The 23,891-nt window shown below is 42.6% G+C and overlaps 1 protein-coding gene across 3 annotated transcripts in view; it reads right to left on the reverse strand.

The window, feature by feature from the left end:
- Positions 1-16,089, reverse strand: part of LOC102368673 (L-threonine ammonia-lyase-like) — a 57,544-nt gene extending 41,455 nt beyond the window's left edge. Inside the window, exons 1-3 of one of the 3 annotated variants that reach the window (XM_006018479.3) lie at positions 15,866-16,089; positions 9,718-9,744; positions 5,236-5,566 (exon numbers count right to left, since the gene is read on the reverse strand). In XM_006018479.3, coding sequence (XP_006018541.1) covers positions 5,236-5,566; positions 9,718-9,744; positions 15,866-15,966 — 459 coding nt within the window. In that variant the 5' untranslated portion in view covers positions 15,967-16,089. Of the gene's footprint in view, positions 1-5,235; positions 5,567-9,717; positions 9,745-15,671 lie in introns of all 3 variants that reach the window. The other 2 variants (XM_025197718.1, XM_014517357.2) reach the window with 2 other exon arrangements.
- Between the last annotated feature and the right edge of the window lie 7,802 nt (positions 16,090-23,891).

Consider the following 23,891-nt stretch of genomic DNA (forward strand, 5'->3'; position numbering starts at 1 on the left):
CAGCAGGAAGGGGGTGGGGAGGGGGAGTGAGCTGCTGGCTGGGGCTTCCCTGCCTGAGCTGGATGGGAGGCAGGTGGGATTGGAGCCCCCCACATTGTGCCCCCCTAATCCCCGTCCCCTTCAACTCATGGCAGCTTTGGAGCTGGGTGGGCTGGGGGACAAAGGAGGTTCCTCAGGCTCCTACAGGTAGGTTCAATCTCCCCCTCTGCCCCCAACCCAACAGATGACCATATTTTCGGTCAGGGCGTGGGGTGCTCCAATTCATGGCATTTTATATAAAGCACCATGATTTAGAGTGGGGGCCTGCACATCTGGTGATGTTGAGGAAATAGCTTTGATCAGACAACTTGTGTTACTGAAGCAACCTACATGTTTCTCATTGTCATTCTTTATTATGTGAGCGATGTAGATTGAGGACCCAGCTTTAAAAGCTTATTTCTAATTGTGGGGGCTCAAATTAATGTGGTATGTATTAGTCCAATTTCTTGTTCTTCAATTCACTTCTTAAACTATAGCTCTGTCACGAAGTCTGCATTCAACTGTTTCACCTCTTAACAACAATAGTTAGGGTACTCTCTTGAGCTTTGCCACTTACCTACTGTCTGACTGTGGAACTGTCAGTGCACTGCCCTTTCCAAGATTTGCCCTGTCTAATTAGTTATAAAATATCTGAGGAAAGTATCATCTCTTATCCCTTGTATATCCATTTAGCACAATGAAGCCATGATCTCAGTTGAAATCTTTAGGTGCCACAGAAATGCAAATAATAAAGAGCTTTCTTGGCATGCACATCAACAACCAAAGCAACTACATGATCTAATGCTACAGTCTTTGTCCTCCCTCTCCTGCTACTTTGACAATCTGTTTTATAGCCATTCATCATATCAGGTCTCAACTTCAGGTATGCTCCTGAAAAAAGACCGTCAGTGGGACTCCACAATATTGCCCTAGGTCAGGAGTCCTTGACTGCTGGCTGGTGAATCAGGAATACATTGTTTTTAATCTATGTATAAGCACTGTGTATACATTGAGAGTGCTGTATAAGCATTTAACTGCAGATTTTGGTGGCTCTGTCAGGTAGTAGGGATTATAATTTAGCACTTGTGATTTCCCTTCACTGTATAGAGCCTAATTATTAAGAAATAACAACTTGAACTGCACATTAGTATCCCAAGTGCATCCACAAAGGCAATAGGAACATCAGTTTCCAAAACTGGAGCTGTTAGATAAGAGACTGCTGCAGTTCATTGGAGGAGCTGATATATATTATACTGTACCATGGACATCATATCATGTCTCCACAATTTCTCACAAGGAAAACATACAAGTATTACATGACTTCTACATGAGTAGTCCCTTGATTAGGAACATTAACAGGTTGAATTCAAACTGGAACTGGTGCAGAGAAGGATTACTAGTATGATGAGAGGAATAGAAAGCCTGTTTTACAAGCGGAGACTAAAACAGCTTGACATTATCCTAGCAAAATGAAGGCTGAGTGATGATATGATTGCTTTCTCTCTATACATTAGGGATACACACCAGGGAAGAAGATGAGTTACTTAAGATAAAGGCTTATCTTTACAAGTGTAAATTGGCCACAAATAATTTTAGGCCAGGAATTAGAGGAAGATTTCAACAGAGGAGTGAAGTTGTGGAACATCCTTCTACTGAAAATAAAAGGAGCAAGAAACCTAAATGTGTTTTCAGAGAGAGCTTGATCAAGCCCTGGAAAGGACCATAAGACTTGGTTGCCAACAACAGCCAAGGATTCGTTTTGATAATGAAGAAGGCCCCTTCCAATCCTACATCTCTATACATATGTAACAGTTTATTTCAAGTTAGCTTGAACAAGATACTTGATTAGAAATGCTTCATGGACAGTTAGCTGGCCAATGGGATTGGTAAAGAAATTCTGTCTCTCTCTTCTGATTTGTTGCTTCCGATCCACCTGAGACCAGCAGTGATGAAGAGCGTTCACCTCACTGGAAATACTATGACAACTGGCAGCATCTCTGTAAAGACAAACTGTACAAACTGTACACTCAGCTCTACAGATGGTTTTGATCAGAGAAGCCTTAATGACACCACAAAGCATAGACAACAGCCCCTTTCCCAGAGTCTGGCTTCAAGCTGGCAGACCCAAGGGGCTTGACGTCCCACACCTTCACACTACAATTAGGGCAGTAGAATTTCACCTCTGCTTTTCATAGACATGAATGACTATTCAAAATTTATGTAAGTGGTTCCTCAGCAAGCAAGGCTCAGTGCATCACTTCTGCTTAAGGACATCTCCCCTTCCCACAAGTTTCCCATGTAATGGCATTTTTTTTATAACTTAATGTTGCTACTCCGTCACTCGTACCACTTGCTTCTTTTTCCTGGCCAACCCTCCATCAGCTTTTCTTAATTTTGTTCTTCCAAAGGAACCATGCTCTCAGAAAACTGGCAGCTATATTTGTAAGGCATAAGATTTGATAGATATTTTGTAAAGTAGGAATATTAAAAGTGCTCTTTGGGCAGATATACATGAATCAGGGAGAAGAGGGAAATTATTTATAATTTATGTACCACACACAAACATGCAGTGTTACATCCAGTTAATAAATATTGACTTAAGTTGAGAATCACAGTGAAAAATGCAGCTTTCTCCAGCTCTCTTCCTTCAGTGCAGATATTTATCTTTTTCACGAAATATATAAACAAAAGCTGCAACACCAAACTGCACTCTGGAGAATCTGGCAGAAAATCTAACTGGTGCAGTTCATAAATTATAGTGACTTCAGAGCCAGTGAAATGATACAATTCTTGATAAGGTATGGTATGCAAGATAACTCATTGACATTTTGCCTGTACCTTCTCAGGTTTTGTACATCTGTAGTGATACTGCCTCAGTCACTTCTTTGATTTGTCTTTTCCACTTGCTAAAGACAACCAGCATGTCATTTGGTAAACTTTCCCATTTATAGTATATATACATCCAGTAGCAGACTTAGGAGAGGGCAAACTGGGCAACTGCCTGGGGCCCACACTTTATAAAAATGACAAATAATTACACCGAATATTTATATAATCAATATTGTATTAAGATACTTTCATTGCAGTTTCATGGATAGGGTAAAGTGAAATTGAAATCGAACATGTCCGACTTGCTTATAGGTCATCCATATTAGGACTCTAAGGGGCCCCAAATGACTCTCTTGCCCAGGGCCCCAACAACCCTAAGGCCACCACTGATGCATCACTGTACCAACTACTAGGCTAAGAAGGGAAATTGGCACATTTCGATTCTAAAAACATATGCAGATCTCCCAGACAAAGACAAGAAGGGCACCCCAGTAGTGTGACCATATGTTGATAAATACAACAACTCCCAGTGAGAATTTCACATGGGGATTGAAAGGGAAACCTTTGGGACACAACCCAAGCTCTCACTCCTGAATGGCCAACTGCTGTTCAAGTTCCCAGACTGTGTTTCACCTGTTAGCTGCATAAATGGATTTAGGCTTGGGTAAGACGATGGTGTGTTACAAGAGTTATAGATTTTCAGGACTTGAACAGAGTGGAATATAATAATATTTAGGCACTTAAGTCCATTTACAAAGCTAAGAGGTGAAACAGAATCTGGCCCTTTGTTCCTTTCTCACCCTTCCTCATATTCCACTCGTTTGTTTCATTCATCTGGGCATTAACCTAAACTGGAAACTCTTTACGGAAGGGATGGTCTAATATGGGTCTGCTGTACTGCACTTTGTGCAACAGGAAACCAGTCTCGAATTGGTGAAGTACTATCATAGAACCAATGAATACCCAGTAAAGTTAGGAAACCTTAACTATTGGCATCACAATACTGCTCCACCTCCGCCTCTTATAATGGCCTGACAAAACAGGCCATTATAAGAGACTGAAGGAAATTGGTCGTATAAAACGTTTTTTCTCCTTCATTTTATAAATCTGCTTTTCTGTTGGGTTTTTTGTTTGTCTTTGTTTTTTTAACCTATAAGCAGGGCAACAGGATGCAGGTGAAAAGAAACAAGGTGAATATTGTGCTTTTTCATGTTGTTTCCACTGCCTGGGGACTGACAACAGGGCAGTGGGGAGAAGGCAAATCAAAATTACAGTTTTTTGCTCCCTAAATAAGAAGATTCTGGTGACAAAAGTTTTACCCAAATGCATAATGCAATTGTGCATTTAGGCTAGAGACAGAAGTTACGCATACACTTGTTTAAATGATCAGAAACTGCTTTAAACCAGTAATAGAACAGAAGTTCAGTGCACATAAACCAGTTTCAAAAGGGCTGAAACTGGTTTAAGATAAACCTGGTTGAATGCACTATCAGACTTAACTGATTTGTGTCAAACAGGTTTAAGAAACTTCTATCCCAGACCCCTTCCTGGGTCAAGTTAAATCACAGTCCCCCAGCATCCCAGTATGCTTTCCTGCCCTGGGCTGTGTTGGGCTGCTTGCTCCAGAGAGCAGGGCTGGCCCCACCCCTCTGCTCCCTACCTAGAGCAGTGAGGGTTGGCTGATGGTGTAGGGCAAGTCAGGTTGGGGATGCAGTCCAATCTGGGGGGGAGGCTGCTCCCCCAGGCAAACCTCAGCTGGGGTTTGGAGCCAGGGGGGTTAAACACCCTTTCCCCTGCTCAAACTCACTGCTGGCTATGACTCTGGAGTACAAATCCCAGAGGCATCTGGAAACAGGAAGAGGAAGTGATGAGCAACCCTGCAGAGTCCTGTTGCTATGATTTTGAACTTCAAATCCAAGAGACCTCAGAGGCAGCAGGAAGAGGAAGTGAATACACAGCCCATGCTGGCTGCTTGCCAAAGAGTCATGTTCTAGTGGTCCCCGGCTTTTGGCTTGAGGCACTGCAGACATGTGGCTGTATTTCCTGACTTAAAGGTAAAGGTCTGTTCACTTCTGTTTCAATTTAATCTCTGCGTTTTAGACTAATCTGCAAAGACTGAATCAATTCAGCCATGGTCTTTTTGACTGTCTGTACCTAGCCTGAATGCTTAATGCAGTTGTATTCTTCATTTACCAGTGCTGTAACAATCTGTGGGTCTTTGGTAAAAACAAAGAAGAAAAAATTAGGCAGGTGATTATGACTGCTACTATGGAAGGATTATCATTGTATACAGATACATCTTCTGTGCCAATGCAAGTATCTAGGTCAAATCTCACTCATATAAGACAAGAAAGAATCGAAGAATGTAAAGCACTGTAAATTCCATACCATGCAGGGGGTTTTCTGAACACCACATTGGATTTTGAAAGCTGCTGCACTTATATCTTCAAATCGAATTAGCTTATTATAGGTCTTGCTCTTTGAGTGAGAAACTGGGTCAAGGGCATCTCCAAGTAATTCCTCACTCCGGCTCACAATCTTCATTTCCCAAGTCTTCACATCCCCATTCAAGTAGTCCTCTTCCCCAAAATCTTTCAGTCTCTCAGGGTTAATGGACAATGGTCGCTGCCCGATGTTGCCATTTCTAATAGGCCTGTCCTTACAATGATGAATGTCATGAGGGGTTCGGATATCTTGTTTCTTCACTTTACTGTCATCACTGAGAAAGAATGAAATAATCTTGTTAGAGAAGGCTGGGTTATCAAAAGCTTGACATCTGCTTAGGAAGGACGTGAAACTAAGCTGTTCTTTTGCTTGCATGCCTCAAATATATGTTAATTGCTAATGAACTACTATATTCCATGTGGACAGAAAGCTACTTGCAGTTGGTCAGCTGGCACAGTAAGAGCAAAAATGTGGGCACTGGAGGAAGCGAAGACATCATCTAATTAGGAGAATATATTTATGCATTTTAAGCAGCTAGATATTAAAAACATGCTTACAACCAGCAGTTTTCATTGTTCTCAATTGATTTATGCAGCTTTTGTGAAAACTTTGCCCTATTTTTGATGTGCATGATTCTATAATCTTATCATAGCATTCCTAAAAGCTAATAATAGCAGTAATATATCTGATTACATTGTATATTGCAGACAGCTGCTTCAGATACTTGCAAATCATGGCCATCATCAGTTAGCATGCAACAGGGATAGGCTGACTGTAGTAAGGGGAAACCATTAAATCCTAACATGAAGCAAAAGGACTAAAGCCCCTGTGCCCTGACTAAACTATCTATTTGCAGATTTAGAAGAGAGAGAGAGAGAGAGGTAAGGAACAATAAGGAACATTAACCTTTTTGAGTCAGCTGTTAAACCCCCATCCCTCCCTCCCCACAAAAAACACAAAGCAAAAACATTAACATCTTACAAAATCGCAAGTTATGGCCATTGATCTACAATCCCTTATTTTTTCAAATGAGAAATGCACTTAATCATTATGTAGCTACAGGAATGCATCCCTTCCTAGGATTTTAAAAGCACTAATTACCACATCAGTAAATCAACCTGACAGTTAACCAGTCCAATAAACAATCCATGCCAGTGTGGAAAGCCAAATTCCACATTCATTTCCTCCATTAAAAATTTCTACTGACATAGAAAGTCAGATTTTTATTATGAAGCCCTACTATCCAGGAAAGGAACTGACCTTATTCCTAATGCTGTCATAAAGCTTTCACTTAAAGCTCAAAGGAAAAGGGAGATTATAAAAGTTAGAAATAGTGTTGTCTACTGGATAGGGTAATAAACTAGGAACCAAGAAACATGCCTTCTTTCCCTGGCTTTGCTGCTGTGTGAATTTGAATGCATCTTATCACCTTGGTTTATCTTTTCCTTTCCCATTCTTTATTGGTCTAGTCTATTTAAACCATAAATTAACTGGCTATGCACTTTCTTATTGAGAGTTTGTCCAATGCCTAACATCATGGGGCCCCTTTCTCACTGGCACCTCTCAACATTACTGTAATATGAGTAATTCACAAACATATGATGAATCTGAGGAGAATATGGGTACAAATAAATAATCATATTAAAGGTAAGTTAACAGGTGAGGAGGAAATAAACATGGAACAGCTGTCACATGGTAACTGTCTGTCTGCAATTACCCCACAGTAAATGGAAACTGAACTACAATAACTTACCTTTGTTTCATTATGTGGTTAGCTGCCCTGTTTTAACTTTCATTTATCACAGGTAAATTGTATACACAATGAACAGATACTGCACAGAGGCTGGCTGACAACAAGCAAACTCTCTGCTAACTCACTAATTTGATAGATTGTCCACACACTGCAGTCCTTTGCATGAACATGCTCTAAAATTAGGAGAATCCTAATTTCACTGGAGAAACTTTCATGTAACTGTTATGTATTAGCAAGGGTACATTCATCCCCTTTCTCAGTTAATTTTTTTTTTTTTTTAAAGTTAGAATTCCAAAATGATATTTTTATATGTTACTCTGTATACTACAGTATGTAATCCTGGAAATAAATTCTCATGTTCTCCAACTCATCTAAGAACAAATTAAAATAAAAGCTTCCAGTAACTCTTGGAATTTAAAGAGTGGCTTATAGAGTAAAAGAGATATTAAGCAGAACAACAGCAGTTAGCAAGTGAGCAAGGGAGCTATCAACTGAAGGTAAGATCTTGTAAAAGTCTAATACTATACTGTGCCAGATCCAGCGCACACAGCGTTCACTCCAGCTGGTTTGAGACTGCGCGACCCTTGACACCCGCTCTAGCCAGTCTATTCAACAATTTTTTATGGCAAAAAAACCAAACAAACCTTTCTTGTCTTCCAGAAGACTAGAACTACTTGGAAAGCATGAGAATTCATATGCTTAAACCTCTAAATACTAGCACATATTTGCCACTTTTTAAAAAGTAATTATTGACATTGTCTGTCATTTTTTTTATGTGGGTGATGGATGGAAAGGGTATATTATTAGGTAGACAAGAAGTAGTTATTTATTACATTTATTATGTTGTTAGAAAGAGAAATGCAAGATATGAAGAATCCACCCATTTTTTACTATGGCTATCACAAATTTTAAAATCTATGTATATTAAAATCTCCATTAATGAACAAAGACTCTGAAAGCTGAAGCTGTGAAATTTGACTCCTTCCATGCGGACAATATATACATATATTAGAAGAGAGTAAATGCCAAAGAAAGCAGATTGAGGTTGGGGGGGCCATAATCCTGTATTCCTCCTTGTGACTGGGAGGGAGAGCTAAAGTAAGCAAATCAGTTTCTTAGGCTTTGTCTAGTCAAGGATTTTGATGAATACAGGAACCTTGGATCAAACCTTCTACTGGCAAAAGTCTAGTAAGGAATCTGACTCCTTATTTACTCTTGAACTCCCATTTTTACCACCACATTTTGGATTTTTTTCCCCTAAAAACCTTAATGCAGGCAAGGGTGTAGGTTGTAGCCGTGTTGGTCTAAGGACATAGGCAGACAAGGTTCCCCAGGTGAATTTGATATCTTTTATTAGACCAACCCAAATAGTTGGAGAATAGTTATTAAGCAAGCTTTCGAGTTCAAAAACCCTTCGTCAGTCTAAGGAGGTTTCAGCAGTTGGTGTGTGCTCTTCCTGGATGGAATGAAAAGTAAAGAAGCCAGGGGCTGGGCTGGGCTGGGCTGGGCTGGGCTGGGCTGGGGAGTCAGTTGCCAGGCAGATTATAATGTATCAAAAATCCAATGTCTATGTTTAGTCCATGATCTCTAGTATCCAGCAGGTTGATGAAATGGAGCTCATAGGCTCGTCTCTGGAGAGCCCAGGATCCTCGAGGGAAACTTACACAACACTTCCCAGAGACGAGCCTATGAGCTCCATTTCATCAACCTGCTGGATACTAGAGATCATGGACTAAACATAGACATTGGATTTTTGATACATTATAATCTGCCTGGCAACTGACTCCCCAGCCCAGCCCAGCCCAGCCCCTGGCTTCTTTACTTTTCATTCCATCCAGGAAGAGCACACACCAACTGCTGAAACCTCCTTAGACTGACGAAGGGTTTTTGAACTCGAAAGCTTGCTTAATAACTATTCTCCAACTATTTGGGTTGGTCTAATAAAAGATATCAAATTCACCTGGGGAACCTTGTCTGCTTAATGCAGGCAACACATTTATGCTCATTGAAAAGAATAAAATGCCAAACAGATGTCAAGTATTTACTATTCCTGGGCTATTATACATGAGGTTATGTACATCTGAAACATTAATATCTTGGCATTTATTATGGAAACTATGACCTTTCACATTTGAAAAGTCAGCAGCCTCATTGCCAAGAAACATTTTCCTTACAGAACCCATCTTGATGTGCCATATACCAACTGAGAGCTCAGTAACTTTCAGGGCAAATGTTGGATTTGAGTTGAAGAATCCATTGAGAGGTGACTAATAGTTGTGCCAGCTCACGTGCATCTCTTCTTGAAAGCAGTCTGTATAACCCACTCAGCATGAGATTCCTTAGCAGACACTTAGTTGCTTACAACTAAAGAATGTATAAAAACATGGAAACATTAACAGTCTGGTTAGTGAAAAATAAAACATGATTTGCCATGCCAGTAACATTTTGTACGTGATTTAATAACTATATTCCATCCTGTGTAAAAGAAACTCACACACTATAAAACATTATTTTCATGCAAATATTCAGCCAGCCCCCACATTAAGTAAATATCCAGCTGGTAAGTTGTAATATGTACCCATAGATCATGCCACTTTACCTTTTGGTGTGATTAATAATAGTAGTAGTAGTAGTAATAATAATAATAATACAAGCATAGTTTATAAACCTACTTTTTTGAGAAGAGCTTCCCCGCATAACTGGAAGAAAAGTAGAGACAAGATCCATATGGGAAATTCCAGAGATAATTAAGAACTGGAGAAAAATTGTATTTACTTAAGGTCTTAATGCCACAAGATTAGCATTTTGAAATCTGGTAAAGAGCAACAACTTTGAACGAGTTATTTTCTTTCTTTGTTTGTTTCCTCTGAAATATCCTCTTTTATAACAAGGCAAGTAACAATGAGTAAAATCAGTTATGTATATGTTTATTTAAACCAATTTAAATGTGTCCTTTTTTTCCCAAGGAGGATATAAGCACCCACTGTACTATTCAACTGAACTAGATGATATGTCCTGCTCAGATGCACTGCATAGGCAGGATTGCTAAATTAAACTTGCAGGATTTATATGCTGATTTTGGGCCACTTAATAGCCTTTTCACTTTCTGCAAAATGAGTCAAGCTGTATTTCTAGGTAAAGATGACATAATTATGGACAGCCAGATGGGAGAGCACTCTGCTGTCTGTATTAACCCTCAGAAACCCAGCAATGTAGACAGCTAAATGTTAAAGCACCAGACCCAAAAGTCTGAAAGAATTAAAGATGATAAATATTTACAAGATGACAACAATCACAGATAACTTAAATTTTCCTTCCTGTATCACTAATACTTTATACTGACCTTTAAATAGGTTGTGAAATAGGTTTGCCATAATAAGTACTCACAGATGCACTCATAGTTCTGAGTGAGATGTTCAGATACTATGAACAGGAAAAATAACGTGTTTTTTTTCAATGGAGCGAACTTAAACATAGTGTGACTAGGTGAAACTCTGATGAGGTTAATAGAACTGCAGCTGCATGTCAGAGCCAAATTATACTCATTGGAAAAAGCCTTCCTATCTTAGAAAAGGCTAACTTCAGCTATATATTAAGTCCTCTGATGTCAATGACAGCTGAAAGACTTTTAATTTCAGTACCCAATTTATTTATTATTAGTCCTAAAAAGGCAATCTAATTTGGCCCCAAAAGAAGCAGTTGCAATTCTATGGAAAACAATTCTAGGAGACTGGACTACCAATGGCATTTATTCCTCATAAAAGCAGTGACCACAGGATCAATGTCTTTGTGGGGTTAAAGATGATGATGTACAAATATTATCTATGACCTACAAGAGGTTTTTGAAGAGTACTTGCTTTCCTGACTACAGCTGAGGCACAGAGAGAACATGCTTCAGCCTGCCTTATTTTTGCCAGTTCTTATTTTGCAATGTAACATAAAACACTTAATAGGACAATTCATCTGTTCTTAAGCACCATTTATATGATTTCCTTCTCTCTTCCAGGGAAGATTTTCCTTTAAGGGTCAGACTTACTGGTGTTTGCTTGTGTGGGGCTGCAAGAATTTATGAAAGGGTCATGTAGCTAGGGCTTCAAGCACATGCCACATTTATTCTGGGGGAAAAAATTATCCCGGGACAAAGTGCAATTGTTCAGATGTCCATGTCCGTTGTCCTGGGACAAACCCTTAAAATGTTCACAGGAGAAGAAGAGCTAACAGTGTGTCCCAGGACATCACAAAGTGCATCTAAGCAGTTTTTCTGGGATTGCATCATTGAATCAATGGCAGAAAAGCAGCAGGACATTCAACCATTCATTAAACCCGGATTAGAAGGGTTTTGTGTGTACATACCAATCGCAGGGCATTTCTGTTTCAGGACAAACATTGGCACAACTTGTTCCAGGACAAATGCAAAGTCTGTTCCTACCCTAGGAGTCAGAACACTTTTTTGAGTTTCTCAGACTGTACATCTTGATCCCAGTTATTCATCCAAGCAAATGGAATCTGAGTGCCTGGGAGAATTTCTCATATGCAGTTTAGTTACTAAAAATGCAATATCAGGGCAGGCAAAAACTGTTTGCAAGTTTGGGTCAAAACAGTTCCCTCTGGTATTTCTGAAGCAAAATGGTTTGACTTTTTACGCTTAGAATTGTAAGGGGGCATTGGAGCTATTCACAGAGAGAAAACAGAGAAGCAGGCATTCTTGTGCTTTATAGCCCAGTGGTCAGGGCACTTGCCTGATGGTGAGACCCATGTTTAAATCTCACTGCTCTGAAACAGAGAAGAGATTTAAGCCTGATGTTCCCACAACCCAGGGAACAGCCTTAACCACTAAGCTAGAGAATATTTTTGGTTTGGTTTCTCTCAGTCTTTCCTGTGGAAGCTGTTCCACTTTGCAAAATAGTGAAATATTTATGGGATCAGAAGAGGGGAAAAAAGGCTCTATAGCTTGGTAGTTAGAGCAGTGACTAGGAGGGGCAATATCTGCATTCCAGTTTAATTCACTGGAACAAGTACCTTGGTGTGCCACTGCACGGCTGAGGGCTCTAGCCAGCAGGCTACAGAATCAGGCTCATTCTCAATCTCTGGCCCAAAGAGAACCAAGAGAACACTAGAAAGCTCTCTAGCCTAGTAGCTAGGGCATTCTTCTGGAGAGTGGGGAAATCTGAATTGAAGTTCCTGCTCTAATTGAGGCAGAGAAGGAACTGAACCCCAGGACTGAACTGACCCCAGGACTATTCAATATAAGGGAGGACACTCCAGCCTTTGTATGCATGACTTTTAAATACCCATGTAAATCTAGCTCTTTGGTTCCAGAGTTGGAGCTACTGGTTCAGTTTTAGCTCTTGAAGAGGCAGTGAGGAGACCATCCTGGGATTGTTCAGGGAGGATGACAGGACAGGTCTCTCCTCTGTTTTCATTTCTTTAAGTATCCTACAAAAATGAAGGATCTCCAAATTCCTGTACATCAGTCTCAGTGAGCAATAGTAGTATGGAAATGTGTTGGATATAATAAAACATAACTTCTAACAATCCCAAACTGTTCTAAAGCTGTGAAGAGACACTGAATTTGTACTGGGATAAAGCCTTTTGTTCAAGGATTGTACAGACATACACATTCTCTCTGCCACTTCAAGTCCTTCTGAACTATGTTGGATAAAATGTACTACCTCTTCCCCTCACAATATCCTGTTGTATGTCGGTATAGTTATTGCGATTCATTCCAGGGACGAGCCTGTCAGGTTGTGCGCTTTTGCTGGCCACCTATTGATGAAGCAGTGGCAATGTAGCCTGGAAGAGTGACATGGTTCAAGCCCCAGGACAATCAGTCCCAGATCAAATACTATAACTGGATTTCTCTACAGTAATGACAGATAATTCTGCATTCCTACACTGCCCTCATCCCCAAACTGTATGAGAACCTTTCAGCAATATGTTAACCAAGATGACTTATGTCAGTCACATGAGGTTTGTAGACCTACTTGTAGTCTACATTCAAGATAATTGGGCTTAGATTAAATAATTTACTACAGACAGTAAATTAGAACCCGTGAAAAACTTTGCTGTACTGAGGCCTGATCCTCAAAGGCTGAGCTTCTCCTCAAGAATGTTAAGCATCTTAGGTCTTTTCAGAAACCGCTCAGCAGCAAAGAGGAACAAACCTTTCCTACACATACTATACATTTTCTTTTTTAACAGTCTTCTAATTTATCAGGTGAGGACCCTGCTGCAAAAAGGCTATTAAACTTGATGGGACAGTAGTCTGATTCATTAAGACAAATCCTGCAGACCAAATCCTCCAGTCAATGGTGATTTTGGACTGAGTGAGGATTGTAGGCTCATATATTTAAAGGCCAGAAATAATCACTATCATTGACCAAGCTGAGCTCTGGCCCAGCATAGGCCATAGCGTTTTACCCTGCATTCCCGCATCAAGCTCTTAACTCTGGTTTAGCCCTTTGTTTTTTTAAGAGAATGAGAACAATGGAAAGTAAATCAAATGATGAGAAGGGTCACACAACCCTACCACATCACAAGACAACATTTGGTGTCATCTCTAATCTGAATACCCTATAAGAGTTGGACTAGAGGCAACACTGTTTCCCTTGTGTATAAGAACAAAATACCCCAAGACTAGAATTAGTGACACAGATTAAAAAAGCATTTTACCAGTATTATTATTTTGTATTACAATAGCACCTAGAGGCCTCCAAATGAGACTGGGCCTGACTTTGCAAACACTCAAGAAGATTTATTCCTGTCCCAATGAGTTTACAATCTCAGAGTGGATTTTCCAAAAGCACATTTGGGGTTCAGGCAGCCACTTCCCACTGAAGGTCACTGGGACTTGTGCTCCTGTGTCTCTTGGGTACTAGGGAAACTTTTCCCCTAGACAGACAGCATAGACACAAGCTTGGACATTATCCCAGTTTTACAGATGGGGAACTAGGGCACAGACAGATTAACTGGCTGATCTAGGTTCATACAGGAAGTCTGCTCCTGAGCCTGTAACTGAACTCAGAGATATTCCAAATCCCAATGCAGTGCCATAACCAGGTCTTACTACAAGCCTAGCTCCCCACAAACCAAATGCTAAGTAATGTGGCCAGGTAAGCTGGGCCTATACAGTTTATGTAAAAAGTTACTGGTTTGAACTGTAGTTTATTCAAAGTGAAAAAACCACCTCAGAGACTGCATATGCAGCAGGCACATTTGTTTTATTGTTCTCCAGTGTAATACGACAATGCACAAGGGAGGGAGTGGGGAAGAAGCGGGGAAGTGGAGACCAGGTTTTGTCTACTTTCTACTAGTAAAGCTGTATTATGATTTTCTACACCTTACTATGTAGCATTATCTTTATTGCTTCTTCATTATAATAGGGAGTGTCTTGCCGTACTCTTTACATGGCTTCAGCCTGACCAGTCATCATGACCTCAATCCATAGCCTCCTCAAATACAGTTTACTAAAAATGCCACTGCTTACTGCTGGCAGTATTTGGAAAATGTCAAAGGGATGCTAGGGGAATTAATAATCAGGAAGCAAGATAAATGGTCACACATTGTGTATGTACATGTGTGTGAGAGAGATTCAGTGTTATGATAATGCCATTATAATTTTAAAGAGTTCCTTAGAGAGAGAGTTTCTTCTTTTACAATATTCACAGTTGTGAGATCAAATTTACTGCATGCACTTTAGCATAGCTGCCTCTGCAGTTATTAGGAAAATGAAGAATCAGACCCAAACATTTCTATCTATCTATCTATTTATCTATCTATCTATCTAAAATTAAATTTCAGTAGAGCTCTTATTTGGGAGTCTTTTCATATAGTAAACAATTTTCCATTAAAATTGTAAGAAGGGAAAAAAATGAAATGGCTTTGAAAGAAAGACAGTCTTATAATTAAGGAACTGGCTGGGTATTCATGAGATCAAGGGTCAAATCCAGGCTCTGCTACAGCTGTCTTACATGACCTTGGGCAGTCACTTTTTCTTTCTGTGCCTCAGTTTCTTATTGGTACACCCCAGGTGGATAATCCTTCCTTTATCCCACCTTTTTTCTCTTTCTATCCATCCTGTAATTACAAGCTTAGGTTTGAGCATGAGGGCTGCCATTGACATCAATGGCATTGCATACATGGTCAATGCATGATCAGAGCCCTGGACTGCAAGCTCTTTGCAGAAGGGTACACTCAGAGCTCTCAGTGCTAGGCACTGCATAATCGCTGGGAACAAGATCTCAGTCAGGTTTTCAGACTCTGTTGTACCACAAAAATTGCAGGACAGTCATAATCACCAGTCAAAATACCTTTGTAGCACACCTGCAACCCTAGATTCTAAACACATGCATAATATAAACTGTCATATAAAATGGTTTGTACCATTTTGTACCACTTCAAGCCTGTCTCCATCAGCACACTTATGGAGACATAAATTATTTTAATTCCAAAGGCTTAACAGAAAAACTGTTTCTTTGCCTGCAGCTCACTCCTAATATAACCCAGTTGCTTCCAGTGGAGTAATCCCAGAGATAAATTTAGTCCACTAAGAACTTTGGAAAACATTAAATAACTGCAATCGATTTGTTTTTCTAAGGAACGAGAAGAAGGAAAAATAAAGCATTACCTATAAAGCACAGTGACAAAATAAACAAAGAGATGAAGCAAAACTCCAACTACAGCACCATAAGGAGGCAGAAGGGATCCAGGGGAAGTGATGCCAATTGCTCTGGCCCTGGGTGCAAACCCAGGACTGTCCATCACTCCTAGGGGGGAGAAAGGAGCACTCTAGTTCTAGGTCACACAGCAAGATTCTCCAACCTTTGCCAGAAAGGATCATAGTCTTCATCTTCTGAGGAGTATTCCCTGGGAGTTCTGTTCTTTAAAACCTTGGAGTAGAGAAATTGTGCTGCAAAATTCATAGCAATTCTTGTTGTTAAATAAAGCAGAGAAACCCCAGGCAATGGACACACTTGCCTCTGAAAAGTACCACCACTGTAATGCCCAGGGGGGGAAAATACACTCAGTAGGTGTCTTGCTGTAAGCTGCACTCCAACACAAACAAAAAAAAGTGACTTTGAGGGTTGGCTGCTGCTATTTAAAGAGATTATTTCACAGGGCAACCTGTCCTTGTCAATTTGAGTCAGGGCCTGGATTATACGTAGGTGACGCTCCAGTAGCAGAACACTTACAGCTTTAGATACTTACTGCTTAGTACAGTGCCTGGTCTAGGTTTGCTGCAGCATTCACAAGGTTAGCAACATGGTCTCTTGAACTAGGGACAGAAATTACACATAAACTAGTATAAGTGATTGGAAACTGGTTATATTAGGGCTACCATATTTCCAGTATCAAAAAAGAGGACACTTGCCGGGGGTGGGGGAGGAGAGGAGGGAGAGCATATGATTGGGTGGGGGGGCAGTGATATGCCCATGCCCTGCCTCTGCCCCTCACTTCTAAGCCCCTGCCTCACTCTCGACCCACAGCTCCGTGCCCCCCAACCCTGCCAGTGCCCCTCACTCCCAACCTGCAGCCCTCTACCCCATAGCCCTGCTGGTGCCCCTCACTCCTGACCCGCATCCCCCTGCTGGTGCCCTGCACTCCCGACCCACAGTGCCCTGCCCCCCAGCCCTGCTGCCCAAGCAGCTCACATGCATGCACACATATGCATGCTCAGAGTGTCTCTTTACCTGGCCGGGGCCTGTGCAGGGAGCACGTGACCCCCAACAGCCAATCACCTTGCCTGCTGCTCCCAGCCCCAAGAAGCCAGCCTGGGAGCGCAGGGGAAGAGCCAAAACCTGAACATTTGCTCTAACTTAAAAAACCCACCCAGACACGAGAACAGGAGTCCAAAAAAGAGGACATGTCTGGGAAAACCCAGACGTATGGTGACCCTAGCTCAAATCTGTAACTGAAATGAAGTTCAGTGCACAAAATGGCCAGAATTAGTTTAAGATAAACCTGGATGGATGTATTATCAGACTTAACTCATTTAGGTCAAACGATTTTATTGAACTGTCCCAGATCCAAGTTAACTCACAGTCCCCCAGCATCCCAGGATGCTTTGCACCTCCCTCGCAAACCTTCCCCTTGCAGGGTGGGCAGGCTAGCCTTGGCCCAAGCTCAGCTGAGCAGGGAGGCATGCTGTACCATCCCCCGACTTCTGGCCTGGGCCACTGCAGGCATGTGGCTGCATTTGTAATATCAAAAGTGAATATCTGTTCACTTGCTTATTGGTTCAATATACGCAGCTTAGACTAACCTGTGAAGATTGAATCGATTCAGCCTCAGGCTTTTTGACTGTCTGTACTTAGGCTTGAAGAAAGAAAGAGAAAGAAGTGACTGCCACTTTTCTCAGGATGCTGGGGCATCATGGCTTTATGCTATTTAACTCAGAAGAATAGGAATCAAGAATGAATGTACAAAGGCACTAGAAATCAAGACCTGCAGTAGTCTATGAGGCAGGGTCAGACTATCTGACCAATGCATCATTCAGTATTTCTCTTGTTCATGGTCTTTGTGGTAGGAGAAAAAGACACACCGATCATCTATGGAGAACAGGAGAATGAGTCCACTAAGGAAGTAGCCAGAAGGTTACAGTGATAGCCAGGGAGACTCATAAGTGTTCTGACCCATTCTCCAGCAGATCTTTCTATTACCAAGGATCCATAGAGAAGTCAGCTGCACAAATCTGTACCTCTAACATATTGCATCAACCTCTTCCTGAGGGCAGGGATCTGTGACTTTTCTTTCAAAATCTGGGGAAGTTCTTACAAGAGGAAGTGATAGCACTGCGGGTCCTACCATCAACAGTCCTGGTTATAATGCTTATCTAGAGGGTTGGAGACCTAGATTTGAAACCCACCTCTGACTGAGGAAATTAAAACCCAGCTGTACCATACTTACCTTAGGAGTGCCCTACCACCAGGTTGGTCTGAGATCAGGACAGTTTCCACCCCTCCCACCGAAACTGGGCTGCCTTGCATAAAAGAGATTTAAGGCCAAAAAAGCAAGCAAGAGAGAAGGTGGCTATAGCCTAGAGGTTAGGGCACTGCTCTTTTTCCTGCCCATCAGGCATCACACTCACAGTGCTGCATATGCTTTATTCTCTGCCTTTCACTGCACAGCTTAGCCTTCCTTATTCATATCCACAACCACACATCACCCCGGCTGCTTCTGTCTGAAGCAAATGGATCTTGCCACTCTTTGTGAGCACTTAATATCCCTGACCTTGACCTCTCCTTCTCTATTGTTATCTTGTTTAAATCCTTTCCAGAGCTAGGCAGCCTTCTCCCTAATACCTTTCTCCAGGAAATTATATTTCCTTCACTTCTTCTAATGCTATTATTGCAGGAGTCAGATTATTAGGGTGCACTTTCCGCTCCAGTGGAGCTCAGTACCTCCCCATGCTCTTGCCTTCCATTACTATTTATTTTGGTGGATAGTCACCACAGAACAACCCCCCCATGTCTTTGACTTCACATTAAAAGTTATACAGCTCAAACAAAAAATGCTTTCCAAAAGAGTCAACCAGTAGGGCTGTGCAAAGCTTCGGGTGCTGATTCGATTTGGAATCCGAATCAAATCAGGGGACCAATAAAATGGTCTGAATCGATTCAAAGCTCTCCAAATCTTTTCCTAGACTGCCCAAATCTTTGATGATTTGGGCAGTCCTTGGTGGCTGCAGAAGGGAGCTGCAGCCGGACTTGGAGCTGGTAAGTAGGGGATGGGGGAAGGGGGCCTGGGGGAGGGTGGAGGGGACTATGGGGGGACCCCTCCCATCCCCCGCCCATGGCTGCCACACCCACCCCAGCTCCTGGCCCTTTAAAAAAAGCCCCACTCACCGGGTGCTGCCAGGAGGGGGGGCAATCTCTGCTGCCCCCCCACTGACCCATGCTGCATGGGGGACTGTGCATGATCCCCCCAGACCCCAATGCATCCCCCAGCTGCCCTGCCCAGGCCAGCTCTGGCTCTTTAAGAAAAAAAAAACCCAAGAAAAACCCCTGAACTCACAGCTCCTGCAGTGGCCTCAGGGCTTCAGGGGCTTGTGCAGAGACCCCCACATGGCATGGGCCAGCAGGGGGGAGCAGGGACCACCTCACACCGGCAGGAGTGGTGAGTTCGGGGTTTTTCTCTCTTTTTTTTTTTCCTTAAAGGGCCGGAGCTGGCCTGGGTGGGGCACCCAAAGGGGGGGCTGAGGGAGCAAGTGGGGGCTCATGCAGAGCCCCCATGCAGTGGGGGGCAGCAGGGATTACACCCCCCCTGGCAGCATCTGCTGAGTCGGGGCTTTTTTTTCCCAAAGAGTCAGGAGCTGGGGTGGGCGGGGGATGGGCCTGGTTGATTTGAAAATTCGGAGATTTGGCAGCAGCCGAATCTCTGAATTAGATTTGGCCAAATTGAATTGGGACGGTGATTCAAATCATTGAATCGAATCGCTGTCCCCTGAATTGGCTGAATCCAAATCCAAAGTAAATACTAGCTGCTTTGCACAGGCCTATCAACTAGCGCACAGCAAGACTTTAAAAGCTGACCAATTTTTTCCCAGTGAATTTCTTTTAATTAGATATGAAGCTTGTACAAATATTTCCTTACCGGAAAATTTGATCTTGATTATTTTTCTCAAACTTACACTAGCAGAAATTGAAGAAAGCCTCCAAATTCCAGTTAAGGCTGACATCTATATATGTACTTTCATCTTAACAAAGAGCATCAAAATGCTGAGTGTCACCATTCTTAAACTTTGAGGGTTCCAGTATTCCCTAGAGTTTAGGGGATTTGAATTCAGCCCAGGAAAGAGAGAGAATAAATTATAAACTTTGATCCATAATCTAATCCAGGGGTTTGCTTTTTCTTCCTACTTTTAATCTCTTGGATATGCAGTGTCCAGTTACCTTCTTTAAATATAAAATTTACATACAACTATTGGGCAGCAATAGAAGAAGAAATTAGTTTAAATTGGACTGCCCACAATGGAGAATTAATTAACTTTATGCCACTATATCAACATTTTTACAAGCACCTATTTTGAGGTTCTCATTAACAAGGCACTTAAGTTTCTGCTTAACATTTCAGGACGTGATTTGCTTAATAGGGATGGACTTAAGCATATGCATGATGATTTGCTCAAGGCAAAATGCATTTCAACAGTCACCATTCACAATGACAACATGATGGGTTTAGCAGTTTTATTCCTGTGGCTTCAGGAATTGTTTTTCCTCACTCAACCAAGACCTTAAATTGTTAGAGGATCCTTATGTTGGTTAACTGATCATGTGAACACAACACTGAAGCCCTCTCAATTGCACATCACAACTAGTAACATAGATGCAAACAACAGAAGTGAAATTGCAGAATAAATTTCCTAATGCTACCACTGAACATAACTAGCAAGGAAGTTTGTCTACTGGGAGCTATGGTGACAAATATCTCGTATAGGCCACACAACAGCATTTTGGTCACTACTGATGATCAGAAATGGATTTGTGCAAAAGTTCTAGAGGTGAAAGGCTCCATATCCCATTAGTAGTCCTCTGATAAAGATACCAGGTTCTCTATAAATACCTTTTTCAATAAGTTGCAGTTTTGCAATGAGCCCTCAGCAGGCTGGCAGATTTCCAGCCTGCAGGGGACTGGGAGGGAGCGGGAGGAGGGTGGTCAGGCAGCCTGAAGAGCAGCTTCTGTAGGTAAGTAGGTGGGAAGGGGTGGGAATTGAGCCCCCATTGGGGGGGGAGTTGGACAGGGCTGGGACTGGGGATGGGGCTACTGCCCAGATGGGCAATGTGTGGGGCTTGGGGCCCAGGGACACAGTGCATGGCTGCAGAGCCCCAGCAGGGAGTGGAACAGGGCCGTGGATGGCTAGTCTGGAGGGTGGGGCTAGCTCCTTGGTGTTGTGCTCACCCCCTGGGAGGCGGGGGGACCTGCACCCCCCCCCAGATCTGTGCATGGGGCAGGGGTTGGAGTGGGCATGGGCTGTAGGCTTGGGCTTCTGCGCTGCTGCCCTCCCTGGGGCCTCTGCAGCCCAGCGGGCATGACCCAGTGTGACAGGGAATAACTAAGTCATGAGGAGAAGCTGCTTGTCACTACAAGCTCTGTGCTGTGCTGGCAATGCATCACCTGCGTGTACAGCAGGCAGCAGGGCAGGAGACTGAGCCCACAACCTATACCCACCCGGGGCTGAGGGAAGTGGGGGAGAGTGAGGGGCACCAGCATGACCAGGGGGCTGTGGTGGCAAGGGGCACCAGCAGGGCCAGGAGGTTGTGGGGGGAAGTGAGGGGCACCAGCAGGGCTGTGGGATAGGGTTGTGCGAAGCTTTGGTTCATGATTTGATTCAGAGAAGATTCGACCCCATTCGGGGGCTGAATCTCCAAATCCGAATTGAATCAGGAGAAGCTTAAAAATTTCTGAATCAATTTGGAGCCTCTGAATCAATTCAGAAAAGATTTGAAGATTTGGAGGTTGTCTTTCAGGGGAACAGAAACTGAGAAGAGGGAGGGGAAATGGGGGGAAGGACTAACATCTCTAGCTGGCCAGTGACTGTGATCTCTCCCTGAGTCCCCTTCCAATCACAGAGTCTGGGAGAGGGACATAGAAACAGGATAAAAGCCTCTGTCTTCAAGCTTTCTGTGCCTTTTGTGAGCTGTTTCTGCCTGAGCAACAGCGTCTGAAAGGTACTGGACTGGCTTGGCTTCCTAGTCAGTCTCCTTCTCCTTTTTGGTCTTGGAAAGGATTGGATATAGCTTAGCTTCCTAACTAGAATCACTCTACTTATCCATTTCTTTCAATTTATATTTCTTCTTGGGGGTTTTTTCCAGAACTTTAAAAAAAGAAAGCTGTGTTTTCCCTGGCAGTGTGATCCATCACTGTGCAGGGAAGCACACATTACGCACACTCACACACATACATTATAGAAAAAGTAGTCAGATATTATTACAACACAGAATAAATCAGACATTCATAGAAGAAGAAAATATATATATAGTTATTAATCTTATTAGTTATAGTTATTAGTTACATACAGACTAATAACAACAGAGAAGTCAAATTAACACAACACAGAAGTCAGGCACAGTCATAGAAGACGAAGAGATTATTTTAGTTACATAATACATGCAGAACAGTAAACACAACACAGAAGAAGTAGTCACAGATTCAGATTAACATAACAGAAGTCAGATAGTCACAGAAGAGATCACATTATATATAGGTATTATTATTAACCATACTTACAATTACACTACAGACAACACAGAAGTCAGATACAGATTAACACAAATCAGAGAGTTGTAGAAGAAGAAGAAGAGAATAGATATTTTAGGTACACAACAACACAGAACAGTAAACAAAACACAGAAGAAGAAGTCACAGATTCAGAGTAACATAAATCAGTCACAGAAGAAGAGATCAAATTTATATATAGCAATTATTATTAATCATACCTACAATCACACTACAGACAAGACAGAACTCAGATATGGATTAACATGACACAAAAAGTTAGAGATTCAGAGAAGAAGAGAATAGATATTTTAGGTACTCTACACAACAACACAGAACAGTAAAAAAAAGACAACACAGAAGTCAGACACAGTCAGTCATATATCAGAGAAGAAGAAGACATATATTCTATTACTAGTTACACACACAGACACATTTTCCAGCACAGGAAAGATTAATATGAAGTGTGCTGGAAAGGCAGGTGCCAGGTCTTCTGGCAAGGGAGGGAAAGGGGCTAGAAGGGGTAGGGGGAGAGCTAGAGCTGCAAGTTTCCACCCCCCTTCCCCCACCCAAACAGATGCATCCTCTTTCCTGGCAGCCAGCAGTCTTCTGCTGCCAGTGGAAGCAAGGTGGTTGGAGCAGTACCTGTCCCTGCACCACCTCCCCTAACTCCAGAAATAGGCACCAGCAGCAGAATAACAGTCTCCTACACCCCAACTTCATCTCCCAACATAAGCCTCCCACTGCCAGAGGAGGAGTTGGACCTGGAACCAGGGGGCCTGAGTGCCCTAGCTAAAAAAATTCTGGGGACCAAGGGGGAATCTGAGTTTGTGCTCCACACCCGTCAAAGTTCCCCTAGACCCAGGTCTCCTTGTCAGAAAGGCACCTCAGAGGAGTTTATGGAGGCAAGTGGCTCATCTGAGTCAGCTCCTCCTGCTGTTGTGCCTCTGCCTGCTGAGGAGGGGGTAAGGCAGGATCTCCATCCTCAACTCAGAAGCAGGGGAGTAGTGTAGTGTGGGATCATTTTGAGGTGGCAGATGATCCCAGGTTTGCTATTTGCCAGCACTACCAAAGGCTGATCAGCCAGGACAAGGAGTTGAAATACTTTACTACCACAGTGATGCTGCTGCATCTCAGGAGGCAGCACCCCTTTGCCCTACTTCCTCCTCAGCCTGGCACCAAAGGGAAGTCCCCCACTCACTCCAAAGCCCCCATCCCCCCAAAGCAGAGGCAGGTCACCTTGGAGCAGTGGGGAAAAGCTGCAGATAGAGGGCAGCACGTTGCAAGGGTGAACGAAATCACCCAGAGCACTGCAGAGATGCTTGCTTTGGATGACCAGCCCTTCTCCTTAGTTGAGCAGCCAGGGTTCAGGTGGCTCATGGTGCTTGTGGCCCCATCCTACCAAGTGCCTGCATGCATCACCTTTAGCAGGGTGGTGGTGCCCTCCCTGTATGAGGCATGCAGGGAGTACTTGAGGGAGGAGTTGTGTAAGGCAGGGCTGCAGGTAGCCTTGCACTTCACCTCTGACATCTGAAGCAGCTGGGGTGGAGATCATGCCTACCTCTCCCTCACAGTGCACTGGTGCAATCAGTCAAGCTGTTGGTGGGCTCTCCTTGAAGCTGAGGTGAGGTAT

The sequence above is a fragment of the Alligator sinensis genome, unplaced genomic scaffold, assembly GCF_000455745.1.
Source record: "Alligator sinensis unplaced genomic scaffold, ASM45574v1 scaffold188_1, whole genome shotgun sequence".
NCBI classification, from domain to species: domain Eukaryota; kingdom Metazoa; phylum Chordata; order Crocodylia; family Alligatoridae; genus Alligator; species Alligator sinensis.